Source organism: Helianthus annuus, chromosome 16 (assembly GCF_002127325.2).
Source record: "Helianthus annuus cultivar XRQ/B chromosome 16, HanXRQr2.0-SUNRISE, whole genome shotgun sequence".
In the NCBI taxonomy this organism is placed as follows: domain Eukaryota; kingdom Viridiplantae; phylum Streptophyta; class Magnoliopsida; order Asterales; family Asteraceae; genus Helianthus; species Helianthus annuus.
In genome coordinates, this window is record NC_035448.2 from 45,976,987 (window position 1) to 46,002,409 (window position 25,423).

The 25,423-nt window shown below is 37.9% G+C and overlaps 2 protein-coding genes across 2 annotated transcripts; both read right to left on the reverse strand.

Annotated features, from left to right (window-relative positions):
- Positions 1-237: 237 nt before the first annotated feature.
- Positions 238-2,683, reverse strand: LOC110921556 (protein SHORT HYPOCOTYL IN WHITE LIGHT 1). Its single transcript, XM_022165899.2, has 4 exons — positions 2,393-2,683; positions 2,100-2,327; positions 1,792-1,857; positions 238-902 (listed from the first exon to the last, which is right to left on the reverse strand). Exons 1-4 carry the CDS (start codon positions 2,549-2,551, stop codon positions 753-755), a joined length of 603 nt encoding a protein of 200 aa, XP_022021591.1. The 5' UTR covers positions 2,552-2,683; the 3' UTR covers positions 238-752.
- Positions 2,684-14,212: 11,529 nt separating this feature from the next.
- On the reverse strand, positions 14,213-14,695 carry LOC110924295. The gene has a single exon (XM_022168320.1). It carries the CDS (start codon positions 14,693-14,695, stop codon positions 14,213-14,215), a length of 483 nt encoding a protein of 160 aa, XP_022024012.1.
- Between the last annotated feature and the right edge of the window lie 10,728 nt (positions 14,696-25,423).

Here is a 25,423-nt window from a genome sequence, read left to right on the forward strand (position 1 = left end):
GTGCGTTTAAAGATATAACTTTTTTATTTGGTATATAAAATTACATTTATTCAACCCGTACAATATGGTTCTTATAGATATAACTTTTTATTTTTTAATATATAAAATTATATTTATTCAACCCATATAATAAATGAGGTTTTTAAATATATTGTTTTATTATTTAGTATATAAAATTTGTTTATTCAACCCCGTGTAATACACGGGGTTATAACCTAGTTTTGTATAAACAAGAAATAACAGAATCTATCTAATAGAGATTACATTATGTAAAAGGTTCCTTTGTCTGTTAAACGATGAAACCATCCATACATACGGATACAAAGTCGTCGATCATACGGATTTCACTTTCTTCCCAACCATCTATCAAGATTTCAATTCTTTGTTCATGGGGATTATTAGTTTCATATAAATCCTTTGAAGTTTCATACATATATGTTTAAACCACCAAAAATATCATATTTACCCATTTTTCGGTAAATAAAACAAAATCAAAAGTCTATTTCACTAAATTAACAGATAAGAAAACAACATCATTACCGTGATGAGAATCATCACAGTGCATAGCGTTCTCTTCGTTTATTTGGTGAAACAAACATATTATAACCAACTGTTGTAACTAGGTTATTGAAATTTAACGGTAAACAGGATATTTTAAAGGGTAAATATGATTTTATAAAAATTTGAAAATGATATATGAAAATTATAACTTTTAGGAAGATATATATGAAATTTCCCCTACGAAACATGATTCAAGCAACAGGCTGAGTACCAGTCCACGCCTTGTTATCATCATCAAAATCATTTGTCCTACTACCTTGTTGAAAATATGATATTCCGGTCCATACCCCACGAACAAGTAAAATGCTCACAAAAACGACACTCCCAAGAGTGCAAACCACCTGCAAAATAATTCAAATATGATTACCACTAAAACAGGCTCCTTAGTCCTTCATGGGTGGTAGAATACTGGAATGAGGTAACGTAACAAGATCGCTAGACTAACAATTTAAGTTTATTTGGTTGTCTTATTTTGAACGTTTAAATTCAGTCGGATCAAGAGTTTAACTAAACAGGAACAAGTCAAACGCCAAAAGTGTGTTTCTAACGCGTACAGCTACCTAGATCACTTTTTATTCAAACATTTAGAATCATCATACATGTAAATTCAGTCGGATGCAGCCTCTCTATTCCTACAGGGGTAGAGGTAAGGTTGTCTACATCTTACCCTCCTCATACCCTACCTTAGCTTTGCATCAAGCCTTGGACATAAGGCACATAACACTCAGCAATTGAGACAAACGCCGATTAGTGCATGTACCCCCTTGTGTTTCGGCTATCAACGCCACCACATGATGCATGATTAACCATCCCCTCTTTTAACGGTATTTTCACGAAATTAGTAAAATAACGTTAAAAAATTAGTGCACTTTCACTTTTGCCCCCCGAGTGCCCACACATACATACATTACATGCGCATACCGCAAGATGGGCATATTCAAACATTTAGAATATTAATGTAATAATTATCTTTTGTTATCCGGGTCGAAAACTTAACTACTATGCCTCCTGAAACCAACAAATATATTGGTTGCCTTTAAATATCCAAATGCTGTTTAGCCCGACATGCACAAATGCAATATTTAAGTAAGGAATCATAAATTAACAGATCAAAGAAGCTAAGAGATTTATAAACAAATTTCGCATTTATGTCAGATAAAAAGAATGAATATTTACTCCACAGATTACAAAAGAACCAAAGGTCAAGCAACAAAATTCAAGATTCAATACCTCAAGGAAGGCCTTTAGAATCCAAAAAAAAGCTAAAATTATAACTCCATTAACAGAGAATCCTACCTGTGTAAAATAACAAGTTAAGTTAGTAAGATTCAAATTCAAAGATCAAAAAGTATGAACAGGTGACTAGGTTAATGAATAGTTTAAATTAAAATATAACTATTTACAAAAAAAATCAAGAAGGAAAAGAAACAAAATAAAAAATTTGAAAAAAGATTTAATTCTACACGTTTGGGGCAAATGCTAATCTTCTTCATTTTAGAAACATAAATTTGAAAAGGTGTAAGTAATTTAATTCATACCAATTTGGTGGGGATGTTGATAGGGAGAACGGATCGAACGGACTTGCGAGCTCGTTTGGAAATCTTCTTAAAAACGTTCTCAACAAACCTAATTAGAAGATCTAAGCTCCGATCGTCTTCCTCCTCTTCCTCATCATCATCATCGTCTTCATCGTCGTCGTCTTCATCGTAAAAAGTCATACGATTCCGGCTCCAATTCCTAGGATCCACCGCCGGATTCTCGGCCTCCTGATCCATAATTAGATATTAAAGAGATGAGTGAAGTTGTTGCAAATATTCATTCAAATAACAACCTGGGGAGGACGGCGGGAAGCTCGGAGACAGAATCCAGTAGTCCGGAGTTTGTATGGAATAATCAAGTTATTGCAAGATACAGATAGTGATTGTGATTGTGGTGGTGGGAAAATGGATAGAGATGAGGAGGGTGAGAGGATGACGGAAGATGCTGCCATCGCCGCCGCCGCCACAGATTGGAACTCGATACCGATCTGCCTTTTTGCACACCTACTTTCAGACACACTAGTAAATCCCACCAATATCTACAAAAAAAAAATGAACTAGCAAATCCCACCAATATCTACAAAAAAAAATGAAAAATATCTCCAAATTCCGGCTTCAATAGTCATTTTAGAAGGTAAGTATCTTCAATGCAAACGGCATTCTTACGCTCTGTTCCCGAGTTAACTTAACGAGGGATAAGAAAAGAAAGCAAAAGTGAGAAAGGAAAGGACGAGAAAGGAAAGGACGAGAAAGGAAAATAAAAGATGACTTTCCCACCGTTTCCTCCCAAATCGGAAGGAAAGAAAAATTAAAGAATTTAGCCTAGCTTTCCCGTCATTTCCTTTCTTTTCCTTCCTTAAATGAAACTCGGGAACACGGCATGTTTTATTTTCCTTTCTTTTCCTTCCTTAAATGAAACTCTGTAACACAAAATATTTTTACTTTCTTTTTGTTTCATTTCCTTCCGTTAGTAAACTCTGGAACACAGTGTTAGGGTGATCGGGGCACTCGCGGGGAGGGGGATCGGTGACCCCATTCCCCGGTCGGGAACATCGCCGCCATCACCGCGGGGACCCTAATCGGGGAGGGGTTTCGGGGTTGGTTCACCGCGTTGAAATGGCACAAAGAATGAGGAACGGTCATTTTTTTAAACGGTCAAATTTAAAAAAAAAAAAATCAACTTTTAAACAAATATAAATAACCACACCCACCACTAATTTTTTATACTCTCAAACCACACCCACTTCACTAATTTTTTATACTCTCAAACCACACCCACTTCACTAATTTTTTACAACACCCACCACTCTCAAACTTTTACCACACCCACCACTCTCAAACTTTTATACTCTCAAACCGAGCAATGGAGAACCAACCCTGCGAAGCCAAGAAAAAAACTAAGGGACGGGGCTCGCAACCGTCTCGTGGTGGTTCGAGCGGTGCAAGTGCACAACCACAACCCCCTTTCGGATATACTTCACAACCCCCTTTTTTTCCAACAACCTTCACACCCCTCCTTTTACAACACCCAACCACCCAACCTTCAACCCAATTTCGGCTATTTTCAAAATTTGTTATCAATGGATCCTCCTCAATCCCCCGCCTTCGACCCATATGGTTTTCGTTCCCCACAAGTTCCATCTATACGAGGAAATGTTGAACGTCCTCTACCTATTTACGACGACGAGGACGAGGAGGTAGTGCCCGAAACTCAAAATTTGGGCGACGATGAAGATGACACCGGCGACGATGAATATAATGTGGATGAAGACGCCGACAACGAAGAAGATGACGCTCGGGATAAAAAGGAAAAAATGGAGAGCCAAAAATGGACAAAGGTCCAAGAAGAGGCGTTGGCGAAGGCGTGGGTACATTGCTCTACCAACCAAAAGAAGGGTAATCAACAAAACCGCGATAGTTTTTGGCGTAAGATTTTAGATCATTTTAACGCCACCGTTGGTGGAAGTAACCGGACCGTGCATCAAGTACGGTCTAAATGGGGCCCGATGACGAAAATAAACTTTTTCAACGGCCTATACCAACAAGCGGTAAAAATTATATTTTTTAACGTTGTATATTTTTTAATTTTCTTTACTAAGTTCATATTTTTTAACACTTATTATTTTATAATATGTAGGATCGCACACAGTGGCGGAACTAGAACGTTAACTCAGGGGTGTCCCAATTTTTTTTTCACCGTGCAACGGTTGCGGTTGCAACCGGTAAAAGCAAAGCTAGCTTCACTATCTGATAAACAACACATTATTTTAGTTAATGAAATGTAATGTGCTACAAGATATAATCGACACCGTCCATTTTAAATGAAGTTTGACTATATTCACTGCTTTAACTTTTTTGCTTTTTCGTTCATAATCCCAATAAACTTCATCTTCATAGGCCATCCGTAGTCACAAAGCCCCTTTGGGGGCGTTATGCGACACGTGGCACGCCACGTCATAGAGGGGTGTTATATAACTAGAGGGTGTATTCATAAAGCTCCTACCTCATCATTACTCAATTATTAATTTTCAGTTTTTTATAAGTAATTTCTAACTTTATAAAATTAAATGGAATCATATTTTATAATTTTATAAATGGAATCTAAGAACTAGTTTTTTTTTTTTTTTCGCTTGACAAGTTAAAGAAACAAATTCATAACAGTTTTTAGTTATAAAACTAGGTATTGACTGGCAAAGTTTAGAAATATATAGGGATTTAAAGTTCCTAACCTGTTTTAAATATATTAAGAATTATAGGGACTAATATTGTACAATATCAAAACTTTCAAAATTAAATAAAACAAACACCCGTTCTTCAGTTCATCTTCTCCGACTATTCCGGCGGAGTACCGACAACTTCGAAATGGTTCGATCCCCTAGCGTTTAGCTCGTTTTTCTTGCACTAAAGTTATCTCCACTCTTTTTCTAATTGATATCGCTAGTATTATCCCTTCAAGACCTTAATAAAATTCATCTTCTTCGCAAGGTTTTGCCGACCAGATTTTTCATTTCCGGCGACCAGAAAATTTATTTTCATCTCATTTTCACCTACATTTAGGGGTGTCCTCGTAGTTGTTTAGAGTATGCTTTCTATAAAACCGAAAAATATATATATAAATATACACTACCGACACGAAGTTGAGCCTTGTCCCGTGCCACGGCTCATAAAGAGCTAGGTCCGCCCCTGATCGCACACGAGGAAGCGGGTGTAACGATCTCAACGTGATGAAAGTCGCTTTAAAGGAATTTAAAGAGAGATATCCGAACGGTTTTCAACATGTCGAGGCATGGGAGGTCGTTCGAAAACACGAAAAATGGGCCCAAATCCCATTGTTGGGTGAGGAAGGGGAAGGTTCGGCACAAAAAAGAAAGCCCGTTGACGTGGACCGTTCCATACCCGATATGAACGAAGACCCCTCGCCACAAAGAACACAACGGCGAGACAAGCGTCAAGCGACATCGTCCGAGGGAAGCTCGGCCGAGTTGGCGGCACAATTCAAAGAGTACACCGCCATGAAAGAAGCGAAGCACGCGATTGAATTGGAGGCGATTGAATTGAGGAAGAAAAGAGAGTCGGAGGCTCGCGAGCTCATATCGGAATAACGCGAGACGATGAGAAACTACAATTACGATCGAGATATGAAAACATTCCTCAAGCCGCACGACGATGCTCCGCCAAATATGTTGCCGTTCATCCTCGCCCGAAAGCGCGACATCGCTAACAAGTACGGGTGGCCGTGCGATTTCTAAAATTTTTATTTTCTAGTTTTAATGTAATTTTTATTTTCTAGTTTGAATGTAATTTTAATTTTCTAGTTTGAATTTAATTTTTATTTTTATTTTCTACTTTGAAATGTCTTTTGTTAAATTTTATTTAATTTTTATTAATATTTTTTTATAAACATGCATAATTACAACAAATAAAAAAACAAAAAAAAATAAAAAACCAAGTCCCCTAAGAGGGGAGTGCCGCCATCAAACTAGGGTGTGAGGGGAGTTTAAGAGGGGAGTTGACGTGGCATAACGTAATTGGGTGTGCGTAAGAGAGGGGACTCCCCTAAGAGGGGAGTGCCCCTCTCAGCCTTAGGAGTCCTTAGCTGTCTAAGGGTATCCGGGGCACCATGCGGGGAGTGGTTCGGTGACCCTATTCCCCGATCGGTTGTCACATTATATCCTTACAAATCTTTAAAAACCATCAATTTCATCACCAACCATACAAATATCCTTGTATATCCTTACATTTTCCACATTATCACCCATTTTTTTATTTAAATTTACCCATTTTTAGGCTCACTTACTTAAATTATTAAAATATATTCAAATAAATTAAATGATTAGATAATTAAGATAAGTAATTTAAGTAAAATAAAAAAAAAAATATAGAAATTGCATTACCTAAAAACAAACTATATTTAAAAACAAACATTTTAAAAATAAATATAAACTACTCTCGATTAATCCATGTAATACTTTGCCTTAATTCTAGCACACTCAGTGTCATGTCGGGCTTTTTGAACCGGGTCCATATGAAGAGTCAGGATGTAAAGTATTTTTTTTCACTTTAAATTCCAAGTAGTCTATCATATGAACTCTCCAATCACCAATCGCTTGTTTCTTAAGAGACAGGGTTTCGTTTAACCGGTCAAGTAGTTCTTCTTTCTTTTCTTGGTAAGAAGATCTTGCCTTAGCATTCCTCTTAACCTTATCCTTTGCCTTTGATTTGTCCCTCCTGGTTGGCCTTTGTGTTGGTTCAACCTTAACATGAACAACATTTTCATCGTCATCATCATACACATGGACATCATCATCTAGTGAGATGCCATAATCCTCCACCGATAACGAGGTATCGGCGTTAAGGTCGAAGGCCATGTTATGAGCATCGGAAGGAATACCAACCGGGGTGTATTCACCAGTGCTCGCTGTCTTTGTGCGTTTGGGCGGCTGAGTATCGTATACCTTGATTGGTCCGGACCATTTTTTGTGGTCCTTCACAACCCTCCAAACATGCTCATATCGAAATTGTTGTCTGGTGGGGTTACTGTCACGGCCCCCGACCCGGTTTGACCCGTTTCGGGAGCCGCGGGACAGAAAATCCCGTGGTATTTATTTTTATAGCGGAAGTCTTAACAGGATCGTTTTAAACTTAGAAAATTTGCCCGAGTATTATTTATTTACATTTCGGGATAACCCCGTAAATATCATAATTTCATTATTTTACAAACATGTTTATTTATTTTATTTGAGCCACCACTTCAAGCTTGATAGTGCTCCGTAGCACGTGTATTTAATTCAGTAGGTCACTATGGCAGTATCTTAATTAATATCTGGTCTTGCCACCCGTGTGACGATGGTCATACCACTATTGGGTCCAGTCACCCAATTAGTGACGTTTTGTCACTGTTAGGTCTTATTAGCCTAACCCATGTTAGGGCTTATTGCCTAACCGTGAGAAATTAGTAATGTGCACAATACCCCACTAACCAGCGGTTAAGATAACCACGACTTAATCCCTGTAATTATAACACTTTGAAAATAATTTGGAGTATTGTAAAACAGTTGATAAAAAGAGAATGACTCACATTGCAGATTTAGCGGGCAAGGTATAAGCCTACTGATTAGCCTTGATTTAACCTAATTTAATAATAATGCACACACAATAGGTTAGTAACTAATTCAGCAGTTACGTCAATTCACGAGATCAAACCCTCACAATGATTAACAAGTGCAATACTTAATAATTCAATCGGATTCACAACGAATAACAGAGCATAGTCCGAATTCGAACAGCACTCAAATATTCAAGTCGAAATCACGATGAATAATCAAAGTACAAGCTCAATTTGAGCAGGACTCGGACAATCGTTGGATAGTTATAATCGATCAGACGTTGAATCGTAATAGCGATCGAGTTATTACCCTGATTGCGGCAGCACTTCGTGAATTGTGTGTGTTGTGAATTGTTTCGATTATAACTCAGAGTGTATTGAGAGTTGGGACGTCGAATGAACACCGAACTTCGAGTGCCAATCCTATCTATTTATATCTGAAAAATGCACTCCCTCGCGCCACGCGAGAGAGACGGGTGTACCCGTCGCGTGGCGCGACGGGTCTATTTTCTAGCCTAGGTTGCTTCGTGTCCAAGTAACCTTGCTGAGTAAGTTAAACGAACAAATTTTGTTTCTACAGCAAATTTAGAGGATAAACATCCACTAAGGTTTAACCCCCCTGAGTTTTAGGGGCCCTGATCCTGATTCCGATTGTTATGAAAATTTTAGGGTTAGTGCAGAATTACTTGGGTGTCTCAATTAGGGTTTTCTTGTTGACTAATTATCGTCCTAGTTATGGATTTTAGTGGCAGTTGTTACATCCTCCCCACCTTTAAGAAAAATCTCGTCCTCGAGATTTACTAAAATAGATGAGGGTATTTTCGCTTCATCTTTGATTCCAGTTCCCAAGTGTATTCTGGTCCTTTCCTGGATTCCTATTTGACTTTTACTAGCACTAGTCGTTTGGGTTTTGAGAAACTTGATCTTTCTATCTTCAATTTGTAGTGGTTTCTCTACAAATTCAGCTTTTTATTTACCTCTACCTCTTGAAGAGGTACTACCAGGGATTTGTCAGATAAACTTTTCTGGAGTTTGGATACATGAAACATATCATGTACTCCAGTTAATTCTTCTGGTAGTCGTAAATGACACGTAACTGGTCCTATTCGTTGCGTTACTGGAAATGGTCCTACGTATCTTGGACTTAGCTTCTTAAATTCCTTTCCAAGGAAATACTTTCAATAGCATTTTGTCTCCAACTCGAACTTCGACGGCTCTTGTTTATTATTTGTATAATTCTTCTAACCGTCTTCAGTCTTTTCTTCATGATACTGAATATCACAGGTGTAGTTACTGAGGATTTCCTTATCCTCATGTTTAATCTTTGCTCCAATATATATCTTAAATTCTTATGACCCATATGGATAGTAAACTTACTTAGATAATGTTTCCTAATCTTAAGGGTAACTTGTGGTTTCTAATTTTTAAGCTTACAAGTGGTATGGCTTTCTTCGTGCTTTTGTAATTGCCTTGATGCATACACAATTACCTTTTGGTGTTGCATTACCATATATCCAATTTCTAGCTTTGAAGCATCATCGTATACTTTTTAAAATCTTCTGTTCCTTCTGGTAAGGCTAGGATTGGAATATTTGTTAATTTATGCTAGAGGCTTCTTTTTTTTTAAGTTCTTTATTTAGAATTAACTGTTTTAGCTTAGTGAAGGATATATCTATCTAAGAGAATCCTTAATAAACTTCCTATAGTATCTGGCTAAATTTACAAGATTCCTAATTTTCCATTTAGGGATTGCGAAATCTTCCATTTTAGTGATTTGCTGCTATCTTAGCAGGATCTAAGTGAATACCTTCATGATTCATCATGTGACCTTACGTAGTTTATTTCCTGTAATCATAAATACTTCTCCGGCGGGTGCCTGGATTTTCTATAAAGTTCTTATTACGGAGAATTCGAGCAGGGTTGGTTACTACTCAGTTTATTTCTAACACAACATTAAACTTGGCTAATTTCATAGAAATTAGATTGGCGAAAAATTCTATGACCTGAGAGTTCTATATTTTCCTTTTTGCCTATTTCGACTGTAAAGATTTGCCTAAGTTTGACTAATGATAGGTTAAGAGTTTGACAGAATGAAGTATTTATAAAACCTTGGTTTGCACCAGAGTCAAATAATACTTGCATAAATGTTTGTGAACTAAAACGTACCAACTATGATGTCAGGAATTAGTTCAGCTTCCTGAGTAGTTAATTGAAAAGCTCTTGCGTTTTTCTTGGTAGTCCCTTCCGCAGGTTTCGTCTTTTCGTTTGCTGGATTGCCTAATTTTGGACAGCTTGTTCTGAAGTGTCCGGGTTCTCCACAATTGTAGCAAGTTATTGCTTTCTTTTTCCTGCAGTCTTCTTCTTGATGTCCTGGAATTTTGCAGTAATTGCAGCATCCTTTGCATTTTCCAAAATGTTTTCCCTTGCAAGTATTGCAAAATGGGATAGTGGAAAATCGCCCGTTTTCTCTTTTCTTGAAATTGTTACTATTACCTATATGAAATTCTTGGGAAATTTTCTGGGCTAAATCCTTCCTCCTATTTTCTTCCCGTGTGCGTACCAATCCGTCAGTTAGAGTGTTAGCTAATTCTACCGCATCGTCAATCGTGCGGGGTCTCGCAGCTTTGACAATGTCACGAATCTCACTAATCAAACCCCAGATATAGCGAGAGATAAGTACCGGTTCTGGCGAAGCCAGAGTAGGTACAATTCTGGCATACTCAAAGAATTTTGAAGTATACCCTCGGCAATCTACGTCCACCATTCGGTGACTTAAAAATTTATTTGCCATTTGCTCTTTTTCATATTCAGGACAGAATTTCCTTTCTATTAATTGCTTAAATTCTTCCCATCCCATGGCATAGGCTACGTCACTTCCTTTGGCTTGTAATACTGTATTCCACCATTCTAATGCTTCTTCCTTGAAAAGGTGCGAAGCGTACATAACCTTATCTTCCTCAACACATTTACTTATTCTGATCACTGCCTCGGTTTTCTCTAACCACCGCAGTACCGCAGTTGCCCCTTCATTACCTGCGAATTCTATAGGTTTGCAGGCAAGGAACTCCTTATAAGTGCAACCAGGCGTTGCGGTTTTCTTTTTCTTAGGGAGCGGAGCTTGTCCTAGTTCCTTATCATGATTAACATGATCATTGCCTCCATTTACGCTATTACTGAAGTTATCTTCAGAAATACGTTTGCTAGGAATGATTTGTCGTGGTTCTATTGGATTTTTAACAGCAGTAACGATTGCTGGAATAGCGTTGGCTATCCCTTGAGCTATCATTGTTGGAATAGTGTTAGCTATCCCTTGAGCAATGATATTTTCTATATCCTGCCTAGTCATATATTGTTCCCCTGATTGTTGCTCGGGTTGATTGACCTCGTTAACAGGTTCATTATTAGTGTTTTCCATCGGATAACTAATTGTATATATATATATAATTGTATTAGTATCAAATAAATAACAAGTATACACAAAATTATTATATAGTTTTATATAGCCAAACTATTGATTTCTCGAAATAATAATATGCCTTACAAAATTTTATTCGTAAAAATTTTACAGACTGATTTTGACTATTATTATTACACAATCCTTGTTCCATAAGTCTCCTATTCTTTGGTAAATGATATTCTAATAACAATGTTTCCTCTTAGGAGATCTATTCCTCAATTTCTTAGATCTTATTCCCCATATTCATTAATTCTTAGTCAAAGTAGCGGATTCTAGCTATATTCTTGTTACTTATTGGTGGATTTTAGTTCTGGATCGAACTGAGGAAAAAGCTTATAGGGATTGTTCTATAACTGTATTTCATGAGTCAACCATTCGTCTATGTCGAAAGGTCGCGAATGTACTGAAAGGTTTGGAATAGCTGGTTCTAAGTTTATTGATAGTGGTGTTTCATTAATAGTCTTGATAATACTATAGTCTGTTATTGTAAGATCTAATTCTTCTTGAGATGGTAACCCCTTAATTTGCCTAGAACTTTCTTCAATTTTCGTTTTCTTAGGCTCAAGAGGTAAAGCATTAAATTCTATAGGTTCCTCCATGTTTGGTATATACCTATTGAAATCTCTGGAAACTTCTACTCTTACTGGATAGAGATTTAAATTCTGAAGGGTATCAGACAAATTACTCATGCTGTTTAAAAATACACGCACAATTACTAGATCAGAATTTGTAATAATTTTGATAGAAATGCGTGTGTAATTATCCGAACAACTAGAATTTTAAAGCATCCTAGGTTTAAAAATTTATTTATTTACTGAAATAAGGCTTCTAAACTTGTAAAGACACTAAAGTTTTAGTTTAATTTATTTGCTATATAAAATTTGTTCCATGCTATATGCAATTAATCAGATAATGAAACACATAATCACAGAATAGTAATTAATAAAATTTAAGTATTTTCTAAATACTTAATAGGCTTAAATCAGTGGCTTGATCAGTGGCTCTGATACCACCTTTTTCTGTCACGGCCCCCGACCCGGTTTGACCTGTTTCGGGAGCCGCGGGACAGAAAATCCCGTGGTATTTATTTTTATAGCGGAAGTCTTAACAGGATCGTTTTAAACTTAGAAAATTTGCCCGAGTATTATTTATTTACATTTCGGGATAACCCCGTAAATATCATAATTTCATTATTTTACAAACATGTTTATTTATTTTATTTGAGCCACCACTTCAAGCTTGATAGTGCTCCGTAGCACATGTATTTAATTCAGTAGGTCACTATGGCAGTATCTTAATTAATATCTGGTCTTGCCACCCGTGTGACGATGGTCATACCACTATTGGGTCCAGTCACCCAATTAGTGACGTTTTGTCACTGTTAGGTCTTATTAGCCTAACCCATGTTAGGGCTTATTGCCTAACCGTGAGAAATTAGTAATGTGCACAATACCCCACTAACCAGCGGTTAAGATAACCACGACTTAATCCCTGTAATTATAACACTTTGAAAATAATTTGGAGTATTGTAAAACAGTTGATAAAAAGAGAATGACTCACATTGCAGATTTAGCGGGCAAGGTATAAGCCTACTGATTAGCCTTGATTTAACCTAGTTTAATAATAATGCACACACAATAGGTTAGTAACTAATTCAGCAGTTACGTCAATTCACGAGATCAAACCCTCACAATGATTAACAAGTGCAATACTTAATAATTCAATCGGATTCACAACGAATAACAGAGCATAGTCCGAATTCGAACAGCACTCAAATATTCAAGTCGAAATCACGATGAATAATCAAAGTACAAGCTCAATTTGAGCAGCACTCGGACAATCGTTGGATAGTTATAATCGATCGGACGTTGAATCGTAATAGCGATCGAGTTATTACCCTGATTGCGGCAGCACTTCGTGAATTGTGTGTGTTGTGAATTGTTTCGATTATAACTCAGAGAGTATTGAGAGTTGGGACGTCGAATGAACACCGAACTTCAAGTGCCAATCCCATCTATTTATATCTGAAAAATGCACTCCCTCGCGCCACGCGAGAGAGACGGGTGTACCCGTCGCGTGGCGCGACGGGTCTATTTTCTAGCCTAGGTTGCTTCGTGTCCAAGTAACCTTGCTGAGTAAGTTAAACGAACAAATTTTGTTTCTACAGCAAATTTAGAGGATAAACATCCACTAAGGTTTAACCCCCCTGAGTTTTAGGGGCCCTGATCCTGATTCCGATTGTTATGAAAATTTTAGGGTTAGTGCAGAATTACTTGGGTGTCTCAATTAGGGTTTTCTTGTTGACTAATTATCGTCCTAGTTATGGATTTTAGTGGCAGTTGTTACAGTTACTCTTTCTATCAGCTACATATTCTTCTCTAACTGCCCACAACAACATTTCATCCGACATACCACTCTTTGTATTGTTTTTGTTGTGTATGTACAGGTCGTTGAACCTGTTCACCTTGCTTTTAAACATGTGCCAATGTGACCTCAAGTTATGGGCGGTCCTCTCTTGGGAAACTTGAGGGCTTTTCAAGTAAATTTCTAAAACTCGTCCCCAAAATACACCCACCCTTTGACCATTTCCAAAGACTAAGTCTTCAGAAACGTGCATGTAGGCCTTGGCAAGCAAAACCTCTTCTTCCAAGGTCCATTTGATGCATCTCACTTCAGAAGATGATTCCACAATTTTCGTGTTTTTTTTTTGTTTTTGTTTTATGCCGTTTTCTTTTGGGTGGATGGAGTAGCCTCAACACTAAAGATTTGAGGCTCCACAAATGATGTTTCGGTGCTTGGAATAGTAGGACTCTGGCGTTGTTATTGTTGCTGCATTTGTTGTTGTAACTGCTGAAACATCATTTGTTATCAGAACTGCTGAAACATCATTTGTTGTTTAAACACTCCAGATTTTTTGTCAAACTGTTGAAAACCAAAATTTAGTAATGGTTGGCTTAGTTGTTTTTGTGGAAACCCAAAGTTTGGAAGTGGTAAGTTTGGGTTTTTATCAGCACTACCTTGATTGAACTATAAAACGTCAGTTTCATTTGGTTATCTAAGGCATTCTTCTCCAAATATTTCAATAATTGAACTACAAAACTTTTGTAAACAAAGGATAGCGGTAGACTCACCAATGCGTACATATTCATCAATTTCATCAGCTGCTACGCCGTATGCCAACTGACGAATAACTGATGTGCATTTTTGTTGAAGTGAAAAACCCTTTCTACCTATTGCGTCAAATCTCTGTGAAAACCACTTATTATGTTCTTTTAACCTCTCAACAATTCGATTAAACAGACGAATGCTCATCCGAAATCGTCTTCTAAAGAAATGCTCGGGGAACACTGGATTGGGAGCAAAATAATTGTTCCATATACGATTGTCACCATCTTCACGAGACCTTTCAATGTACTTGCATTTCACCTTTTGTCGAGAAGAACTGATGGCCTCATCACTGTGGAGCTCCAAAAATTGTTGCACAATTATTTCAATATCATCTGACATTAGTTCTTCAAGTTTTACAAGATCCATCTATTTTTTTGGGATAGAATTTTGTTGATAGATGATGAAATTATATGTTTTCTGTGTGTATACAACATCTATTTTTTTGGGTTTGAATAAAATGTTAGAATTACCGTTCAAGAATAAAAAGTTGATTTCAACATTAAATGAAGTGTAATTAAATGAAAACTACTACAAAGCTATTGAAATTAAAACAAAACTGCTACAAAGCTACTGAAATTATTTAATAATTGGTTGGTGGTAGTAATTCAATTGATTAAAAGCTTTAAGTTGGTGGAGTTATTTAATTTATATTGTAACATTTGCACATTTTCAATCATTGTACAATTCCGATCATTTTCATATTCAATAAAATGTTATATTTTATTTACGAAATACGTAATCGAATGATTGAGCGAAACGATATTCGTAACATTTCCGGAACAAAACTCCTAGTCACACATGCCTTAACACCTTTATCTAACCTAAATGTTAGGTTAAAAGGGGTTAAAAATGATAAAATGCGATAATACAAGTCCAGCGGCTGAAACTGCCAAAATGTGAAACTTTTGTTTTTCACAAGGCTTACAGACCATAAGCCAAACTTCCATACGATCCGTAAGGACCACCCAGTTTAGCAGAACTGGCAGCTGGCAATTCAACTGCATTTCTTGGCCCCCAAGTCGCTAATTCTACCACTTTTCTTCTCATTTGGACACCTGGAAGGACACTAAGCATTGCCCTAACACCTGGATGGGCACTTGTCATGAGTTAGTGGCCTCTTGATAACTATAAATAGGTGATCAAGTTGTTCATTTCAACTTGCACCTTTCAAAATTTCTCTCTCTACCTTGGAGCTTGTTTCCAGCTGATTGGAAGCCTCCTAACTAAGTTCTGAAAGTGTTCTTCAACATAAGTAAGTACTCTCCATAGTTCTTTCATTATTTTGGCTATTTATGAGCCAAAAGTCAAATAGTTTAACTTTCTGTTTGACTTTCGATTCTGACCATTTTGGTCAAGTTAAAGTTCAAATTGAACTTTGCAACGTTTAATCCCTTGAGATTACACCTTCTGATTACAATGTTTAGTAGGCGAAATGACGAGACAAAGTTTTATGAGTTAAAAGTAAAAAATGCACAAAAGTGCATTTTACGACGAAATTCGGGTATTAAAACTTAAAGTTTTGACACCAAGTTAGTTTTATAACATTATTAGACATGTTCAAACATGTCTAACTCGTCATTTATAGTTTAGTGCTTATTTCTTAGTCGTAAGTTGAGCGGTTTGACGACCGCTTTGACTTTCGAATCTGACCTGTTTGGTCAATCTTAGGATTCGACCAAGTGCATTTTTATGCCCATAGTAATATAGGGAATAACCCTCTAAGGTTATACCTTATGGTCATATAGTTTGGTTAGTTATACAATGAGTCGATTTTATGTACTTTTAAAATGCCGAAAACGCCCTTTTGGTGCATAAAATAGTTTAAGCATATAAGACCATTGTTTTGACATCTAGAATGATGTTGCAACATAATTAAACCTGTTTTGACATATTAGACTCGTCATAGGACTTGCTTAACCATCCAAACTCATAGTTACGCTTACGACCTGTTAAAGTGGCGTAAGCCACTTTAACAAGTCGTAACGGGTCAAAGCACTTAGAAACTCTTTCTAATCAGAATGTAAGGCTTATTAAACCATGTTATACGAGACCCAACACTATTTTGGTTTATAGATCTCATTCTATCCAATCCTCTGTTTAAAGTCTCATTATACGCTAACACATAGATATCCGACATATTAGGAAACTCTTGAACCATTGAGCTTTGCTTAATCATTGAACAAGACATATACGCAATCCAAGTGAGTACATAGTCCCCTCTTTTACGTTTTCTGTTAGGATCTGAGTTTGTTAGATTGTGTTGTTTAATAGAAATGAAAGATGAAACAGAGAATTGAAGTGCAACGGAAATGGAAATAACTTTGATCACACAATCATGGAAGAATAGCTATAAGCAAACATGATTTAATTAAGTCAAATGATTGTATCTATTACAAGATTCAACTTATGCATGCATGCACTAGACTCCCCCTCAGCCTGAGCTCAGTGATTTGTTCATACAAGATGACTTATGAAAAAAGAGCTAACGGAACAGTACAAAGTACTGTTCTATTTATAGTACAAACGAAACCACTGAGCATCTTTGCTGACGTCACCATGAAAGTGACATCTAACCTCCTAACAAACTCTAAGCACTGTTCTATATAAACACTGATTACAATAGATACATAAACCACTGATGCAGTATCCACTGTTGTATCATAAGCACTGATGTTAAGAATCAGTGCTTTCTTCAAAGGTTGATTAGTCCTTGAATGGTGTGACTTCTTAATACCATAGCTTAATCACAACAAAGCTATATGAAAGTAAAACCATGATGATCATCCATTGATTCAAGTTTTAAAAATAAAATACGACAACATTGTTTTCATGAGTTGACACATGCAACGAAAATACAACACAACATAATAAAAACATTGTTCATACGACACAATCATAAAACATGAAATAAACACAGTTTAAGACTTGTGACTCGTCCAGGCAAAAGTCACAACCCCTAAACTTGGATGACATCATCTCTCCTACGCAGCTTGATGACATAGCATACCTTGCCAGATCCCTAATTCCCTGAAATACATGTAATTTGAAAAATCAACAAAAAGTTGAGCGAGTTCATGTAAAAGTGAGCATGAATAAACCTTTGAAGTATGTAAAAAGTCCCTGGTATGTAGCAATAAGGAAAAAGAGATCACCAATGGGTTGCAAATCCACTGGTATGTGTGAGAAAGTGCAGAGAAACTCAAACCTAGCAGATTTGTACCGGGCTTCCGGCTGTAAGACACAGTCACCTCTATGGGCCTCCCCGGCCTCACGGGTGTGGGCTCGCTACACCCAAATAGATCTATCACTCTTGTGTCCCTCGGTCCTAACAAAGAGGATTAATGGCCTCGAGCATTATACCCACCCCTCACATGATCTAGTTGTAGTAAAAACCCTCACTACGCTAACTATACCATGTAATAAAAGTTGTAATAGTTGTCGCATGTATTTCACCCCCGAAGTATAAAACTAAAAACAGTAAAGAGAAAAGGGGACATGAACTCACAGAAGTGCATCTCCAAATAGTCGGTCCCAAATCAACCTGCTGCGTGACGACCTACACGTACTAACTTCTATTAGACGGATGGTCATGCCTTGACTTAAGGTTTAACGTTTTTGGGAAATAGTTAGACAACTATTTCGTATTCACACTTCTTAATTATTCAATAAGTATATTCCTTCCCAAAGATGGGGGTATTAATACATGTGTGTTTTATAGTTCCGAAAATATATTTTTAAGTCTCACTTGAAAAATATATTTTTAATCACTTTGTCTAAAATGTTCTAATCCCAAAATATATATATTTTATTCCATAAGTTTTTCCAAGATAATATTTCCACCAAAAATATACTAAATAGAGTATTTTTTCGAAAAATACATAAGTTATGTTTTTAAGGTTCGCGTTGTATTACGATACTTGTATAACTTAAATATTTATTTTTGTGAGCGCGTTTACATTGTTTTGGAAGTCGTAATTTCATGATATTTCAAGTTATATAATTTTTATCCTAAAAATAATATATACCCAGTTCACAAAATAATCACATAATCACACAAGCGTCTTATTATAGAATATATTCTAAATATATATTTAACAAGTTTTATTTACGAAAATCCACCTCCGGTACTTGGTTATTTTTGTAATAAAAATCATGGCAAAGTTTATATTTTGAAAACAAGTTAAAAATATATTTGTAACCATTTACTAGAAAAATATTTTCTAAGTGCTATATTTCTGGAAAAATTTCGCCAGAGTTTCCTCTGTAACTAGAGGTGTCCATGCTTTTAGCATATCATTTTCTTTTTGTAAAAATCACCAATCAATTTACCAATCAACAATATACAATATTTATCCATCAACTTGACAAAAATATGAACAAACCATAAACTCATGAACTTGAAGGTTTTGTTAAAATTTGTAGTAAATCACCGACACATTTAGTGGGTTTTGCTATCTCAAAAAACATGTTTAGTTTCTTATAAACTTCATTTTTAAAGAATTTGAAGTTTAACAACTTCTAGTCAAGGTTTACAAAAACGCTTCTTTGCTAAATTTCTTGTTACATAAGTGTTCATACGCTTGTTTATTTACCAAGTTTGCTTCTAGTTCATGAAATATTCAGATTTTAACAAAAATAGTATTTTCCGCTTGGTTCTTCCCAAAAACCACTTGTAGATCTTTAGATCCACAAGTTTACAACTTCATTTTACAAGAAAAATTATGTTTATTCAAGTTTCAAGTCCATGGTGGATGGTTTCATCATCTTTCACATTTCTAACACTACCATACTACTAGTTCATGTTCTTGAACATGATCTAGTATGTCTTGATGATGATCCATCCTACTTTTAGTAACAAATAACATCAAATAATCACAACCATACAAGATTCACAAGATTTACATACATATCTTCTCTTTATCCACCATTAATCACTTATGTTCAAGACTTTAATGCAAGTTCTTTAGTGTTCTTAATTTTAAACCATTAAATCACCTATTAACCACCATAAACAAGATCAAGATGATGATTAGAAACACTTACTACTAGCTTAAGGCTAGGGAAGAAACAAAATGTAAATGTGGTGGATAAAAGGAATCTAGAGCGGTTCTTGAACTTTCGAAAGCACCGGGCTTGTTTGTATGTCACCTTGCACCTTTGAGTATGTAAGAAATGGTTGAACAAGATTTGGAAGTGGTGGTGGTGGTGTGGTGGAGTGGGGGCGGCCGTGAGTGTGGTGTAGAGGGAGAGAAGATGTTGTTGCTTGTTGTGTGGAATGAAAGAGAATGGGGAACTATCATGCATACTTATAATCCAATTTCACTAATGTCCAATGTGTAGTGTGTTGTCTAGATACCAAACATGAGCCAATAAAATAATCAAGGAAATGGATGTGGGGGTCACCCTTAGGTGACCGTCGACTAGAGAGGGGGGGGGTAAGGGTTGGGTGGTGTAATGGTAAAGTTATAAACTTGTTGGAATCTAAAGGTTTAGTTAGGATATTTAAGTGTGTTATTTAATATAAGGGGTGTTAGGGTGTTTGGGGACCCTAACTAGCTCAGAAAAGTAAAAACAAGGTCATTGGCAATATTTTTATGTTCCGGGTAAAGTCCGGTTGTTCGGTTGGATATTGATCCGTTAAAGTGCTAAGTAAAGCTATAAAGTATCTTTTATAGTGTTTTTAGTGACACAATAGATTACCAACACTTTGGAAAGTGTCTAGTATTATTTTACCCAGTTTTTGCATTTTACTAGTTATGTTAAATGCTGAATTTTTGTATAAAGTGCAGAATTTTGTAATTAAAGCATGTTTTAGGCACTTCCAGTCACTATAACTATCACCTAGTGACACTGTTCTATGGTCCTCACCTCCCTACACTCCATACTAGTGTAGTAATCTATTCCCGGCTCATACTGGCCTCAGAAACAATGTCTGTCTAGTGCTGGCAATGTCAGCATGTTTACTGGGTTATCCGCTCACTGTGCTAACTGTGCTTTCGTGCATCAAGTTTGTCACTAATGTTTTGTGTGTAATAAATGAAGTGACAGTAATAAAGTATGATGCATGGATATGTATCTATCAGAAAACAGAAAGCAGTTTATTCGTAATTGCAATCAAGCACAGTAATTAAGCACTAATTAAATATTAATTAATTTGTACGGATACCTGATTTTGTGAGGGTTATCACATTCTCCCCCCGTTAAGAAAATTTCGTCCCGAAATTTTAAGTTCTGCTTCTGGTTGCAGGGGTCTTAGGAAATAAATGGGGGTACTTTTCTTTCACTCGATCCTCACGTTCCCAGGTGTATTCTGGACCATGTCTGGCATTCCAACGAACTTTGACAAGCTTGACACTACTCTTGCGCGTTCTGTTTATCTTCCAATCCGTAACCTCAACGGGTTCTTCGACAAAGTGGAGCGTGTCGTCTATATGAATCTCGTCTGCGGGAATGACAACAGTTTCTTGCGTCGGACTCTTCTTCAAGTTTGATACATGGAATGTATCGTGAACACCATTAAGTTCGGCAGGTAAGTCTAGCGTGTATGCTACTAAACCAATTCTCTCTAGAATCTTGAATGGACCAATATATCGCTGATTTAACTTTCCACGCTTCCCGAAGCGTGCCACACCCTTCCAGGGTGATACATTCAATAATACCATGTCTCCTACCTCAAACTCCAGAGGTTTCCTTCTTCTATCTGCATAACACTTTTGACGATCACGAGCCGCCTTGATGCGTTCTCGGATCTGTGCAATCTTATCTGGGGTTTCCTGGACCACTTCTGGACCAACTAGTTGTCTATCACCTACGTCAGGCCAACAAATTGGTGATCGACATTTGCGTCCGTATAGTGCTTCGAACGGCGCGGCTTGAATACTTGCGTGATAACTGTTATTGTATGAAAATTCGACCAATGGTAGGTGAGTATCCCAACTTCCACCTAAATCCATAAAGCAAGCTCGCAGCATGTCTTCTAATGTCTGGATCGTTCGTTCACTCTGTCCATCGGTTTGTGGGTGAAAAGCTGTACTTAGATTCAACTGAGATCCGAATGCTTCTTGGAAGGACTGCCAAATCCTTGACACAAACCTTCCGTCTCGATCAGAGATGATTGAGAGAGGCACTCCATGACGTGCAACGATCTCTCTCATGTATATCTCAGCTAATTTGCTCGTGTTATCTTTCTCTCTGATTGGCAAGAAATGTGCCGATTTCGTTAACCCGTCTTCTATTACCCAAATAGTATCGTGACCTTTTGGCGTTCTTGGCAACTTTGTTATGAAATCCATTGAAATCTGTTCCCATTTCCATTTGGGAATCTCAGGTTGCTGCAGAAGTCCTGAAGGCTTCTAGTATTCTGCTTTTACCTTGGCGCATGTTAAACACTTGCTAACATAAACAGCAACATCGCCTTTCATCCTTGGCTACCAGTAATAGTCCTTAAGATCTTGGTACATCTTATCCGCTCCTGGATGGATAGAGTACCGTGACTTGTGAGCTTCATCAAAGATAACTTTTCTCAATCCACCAAACAGAGGAATCCAAATCCGTCTCATGAAACATAAAGTTCCTTCCTCGTTTGGTACTAATTGCTTATCCATTCCATGGAGATATTCATCTTCAATGTTCCTTTCTTTAAGAGCTTCTTTCTGCGCGGCACGAATGCGCAGGGAAAGATCCGTCTGAATAATCATCACCAAAGCCCTAACCCTTATGGGCTTGATCCTTTCTTTACGACTTAGGGCATCGGCGACCACATTCGCCTTCCCTGGATGATACTTGATCTCACAGTCGTAGTCGTTCAACAATTCGACCCAGCGTCTTTGTCTCATGTTTAGCTCCTTCTAGTTGAATATGTGTTGCAGGCTCTTATGATCCATGAAGATTGTACACTTTGTACGATATAAATAATGTCTCCAAATTTTCAATGCGAATACCACTGCGCCTAGCTCCAAATCGTGCGTAGTATAATTTTTCTCATGGACTTTCAATTGGCGCGACGCGTAAGCTATAACCTTCTGGCGTTGCATTAACACGCAACCCAAACCTTGACGCGAGGCGTCACAATATACCACAAAATCGTCTGTTGCCTCTGGTAGCGATAGGATTGACGCATTGCAAAGCTTGTCCTTCAACAGCTGAAACGCTTCTTCTTGTTTGATTCCCCAATCAAACTTCTTATCCTTCTGCGTGAGGGAAGTCAAGGGTTGAGCGATTTTTTGAAAAATCCTCAATGAATCTTCGATAATAACCAGCCAAACCTAAGAATTGACAAATCTCGGTTGGTGTCTTTGGAGTCTCCCAATTCTTGATTGCTTCGATCTTTGTGGGATCCACATGGATTCCGTCTCCATTAACCACATGTCCAAGGAATTGGACTTCGCGTAGCCAAAACTCGCACTTCGGGAATTTGGCATACAACTTTTCCTTTTTCAGTAACTCTAAGATAGCTCTTAAATGTTGTTCGTGCTCAGCCTTCGTCTTCGAATAGATCAAGATATCGTCTATGAACACAATCACAAACTTGTCGAGATACGGTTTACAAACCCTGTTCATCAAATCCATGAAAACAGTTGGCGCGTTTGTGAACCCAAACGGCATAACCAAGAACTCGTAATGTCCATATCGAGTTCTAAAAGCAGTCTTGGGAATACTTTCCTCTTGTATTCTCAACTGATGACAACCTGATCGCAAATCGATCTTCGAGTAGTAACTTGAACCTTGAAGCTGATCGAATAGGTCATCAATTCTTGGCAAAGGATATCTATTCTTTATCGTCAACCTGTTCAACTCTCGGTAGTCAATGCACATCCGAAAACTACCGTCTTTCTTCTTGACAAACAGAACTGGAGCTCCCCAAGGCGAGAAGCTTGGTCGGATGAATCCCTTGTCTAACAGCTCCTAGAGCTGTGTCGACAATTCCTGCATCTCTGATGGTGTAAGTCGATAAGGTGCCTTAGCCACAGGCGCGGCGCCTGGAACTAAGTCAATGTGGAACTCCACTTGCCTTTGGGGTGGCAATCCCGGCAAGTCTTCTGGAAAGACCTCAGGATATTCCTTTACTACAGGGATGTCTTCGATCTTTGGCTCGGCAGCTTCTTTATCCACGATGTGTGCCAAGAAGTCAACACATCCCCTCTGCAAACAGTTTCGAGCTTTCAGACAGCTGATGATTCTTAGAGGCGTATCGCGCTTCTCTCCGTGAACCACAATCGTCTCTCCATCTTCCGTTGAGATGCGAATGATCTTTTCGTGACAAATAATCTCAGTCTTGTTGCTCGACAACCAATCCATCCCTATTACTACGTCGAAGCTTCCCAACTTGACTGGTAGTAGGTCCAAAGTGAACTCACGCTCTCCCATCTCGATTACACAACCTCTAACAACTTCATTTGCTTCAACTAGCTTTCCATTAGCCAGTTCAATTGAGTATGGAATATCTAATTTACTAGCAGCTAACCCAAGCATACTTTTAAATTCTAACGACACAAAGCTATAGTTGGCACCAGTATCAAACAGAACAGATGCAAAGCGCTGATTTATAGGGAACGTACCAGTGACAACGTTGGGATCCTGGCGCGCTTCCCTCGCTCCGATGTTAAACACTTTTCCGCGGGCTTGATTCAGCTTTGGGCATTCCTTCTTGAAGTGCTCAACTTCTCCACAATTGAAACATCCTGGTCCGTGACCATTACCTCCTCCGTTTCCAGCTTGAGCGTTGTTTTGGTTGTGATTCACATTCCCAGATTGATTTGCATTGTTCCCACGGTTTCCATTTCCGCCATTCCCTCCCTGCTGGCGGTTCCCATTACCATTCCCATATCCTCGATTCCCAGTACGCCCAGCACCAGTTCCAGCCCAGCACGTATCCTTCGTGTGGCCGTTCCTTCCACATGATTCACACTTCCTCAACCTACATTGGCCATGATGATGGCGCTGGCACGTATTGCATTTGGGCATAGTACCCATATAACCTTTCCCTTTATTTTCAATACCGGTTGCAGCCTTCGCCGGTGTGCTTGATTCACCTTTCTTGTTCGTGTTGCTTGTACCTTGCTTGAAGTTTGAAAATTTCCTTTTATTTTCACCAGACGACTCCACGTGAGTCTCTTTCTTCTTCTGCTCAGTATTCGAGAACTTGTTCAAGCGAATGGCTTCCTCAGTAAGAACCACACTAAGATCTATGGCTTCTGTGATGGTCGCGGGCTTTGAAGTAGTAACCATACTCATAATCTGAGGTGCCAATCCCCAGATAAAGCGCTCAATTCGTTTGAACTCTGGTGTGACCATGTATGGCACTACATGGGATAAATCATGGAATCTCTGAACATACTCCGCAATCTTGGGACCTTCCATTTTTAGATGCCAAAACTTAGTCTCCAGCTTTTGAATTTCAGCGTGTGAGCAGTACTTCCTTCGCATGAGCTCCTTTAGCTCATTCCATGACATCGCATAAGTAACAGCTTCACCAAGAGTTTGCACTTGCAAATTCCACCAATATAGGGCTCCATCCAGAAATAGCCCTGAGATGTAGGTTACTTGTTGCTCGGGAGTACACTTGCTCATTCGAAGAACAGACTCAGTCTTCTCAGCCCATCTTACAAACGCAACAGCACCTCCTGTGCCGTCGAAATTCATGGGCTTGCAATCAAGAAATTGCTTGTAAGTGCACCCTGCACATACGTTTGAATTTACAAATGGTATTAGCGAATGTGCTAAAAATATCCAAATGTATTATAGTATATCTCAAATGTCTTAACATTACCAATTGGTGGATTGTTATTGCCGTGGTTTTGAGAGATATTTCCACTGGTTTCTGCATGAGAAGCAGCATACTGCACAATAGCAGCGGCAATGATTCCTTGAAGTTCCGCCTCATTAGTGGGCATGCGTGGATCACGTCTTGGTGGCATCTTCTAAAAGATGTTTCACGTTAGTCAGGTCATAGTAAGTAAATGAATTATACGTATGCAACAACAATATCAAACACATAGCATCTCGTGTCACAATTTAATTAAGCACATAACATCACATGTTATAGAATATAAACAATCAATCCAACATCACATATAATGAGAATACTGCGATTGC

What these genes read in the sequence shown, in the direction of transcription:
- LOC110921556 (XM_022165899.2), bottom strand. Translation starts at nt 2,551, where the DNA reads ATGGCAGCATCTTCCGTCATCCTCTCACCCTCCTCATCTCTATCCATT. An exon ending in TCAACATCCCCACCAAATTG is followed by an intron (nt 1,858 to 2,099) that starts GTATGAATTAAA and finishes TATTTTACACAG; the next exon opens with GTAGGATTCTCTGTTAATGG. An exon ending in TTCTAAAGGCCTTCCTTGAG is followed by an intron (nt 903 to 1,791) that starts GTATTGAATCTT and finishes ATTATTTTGCAG; the next exon opens with GTGGTTTGCACTCTTGGGAG.
- LOC110924295 (XM_022168320.1), bottom strand. Translation starts at nt 14,695, where the DNA reads ATGGATCTTGTAAAACTTGAAGAACTAATGTCAGATGATATTGAAATA.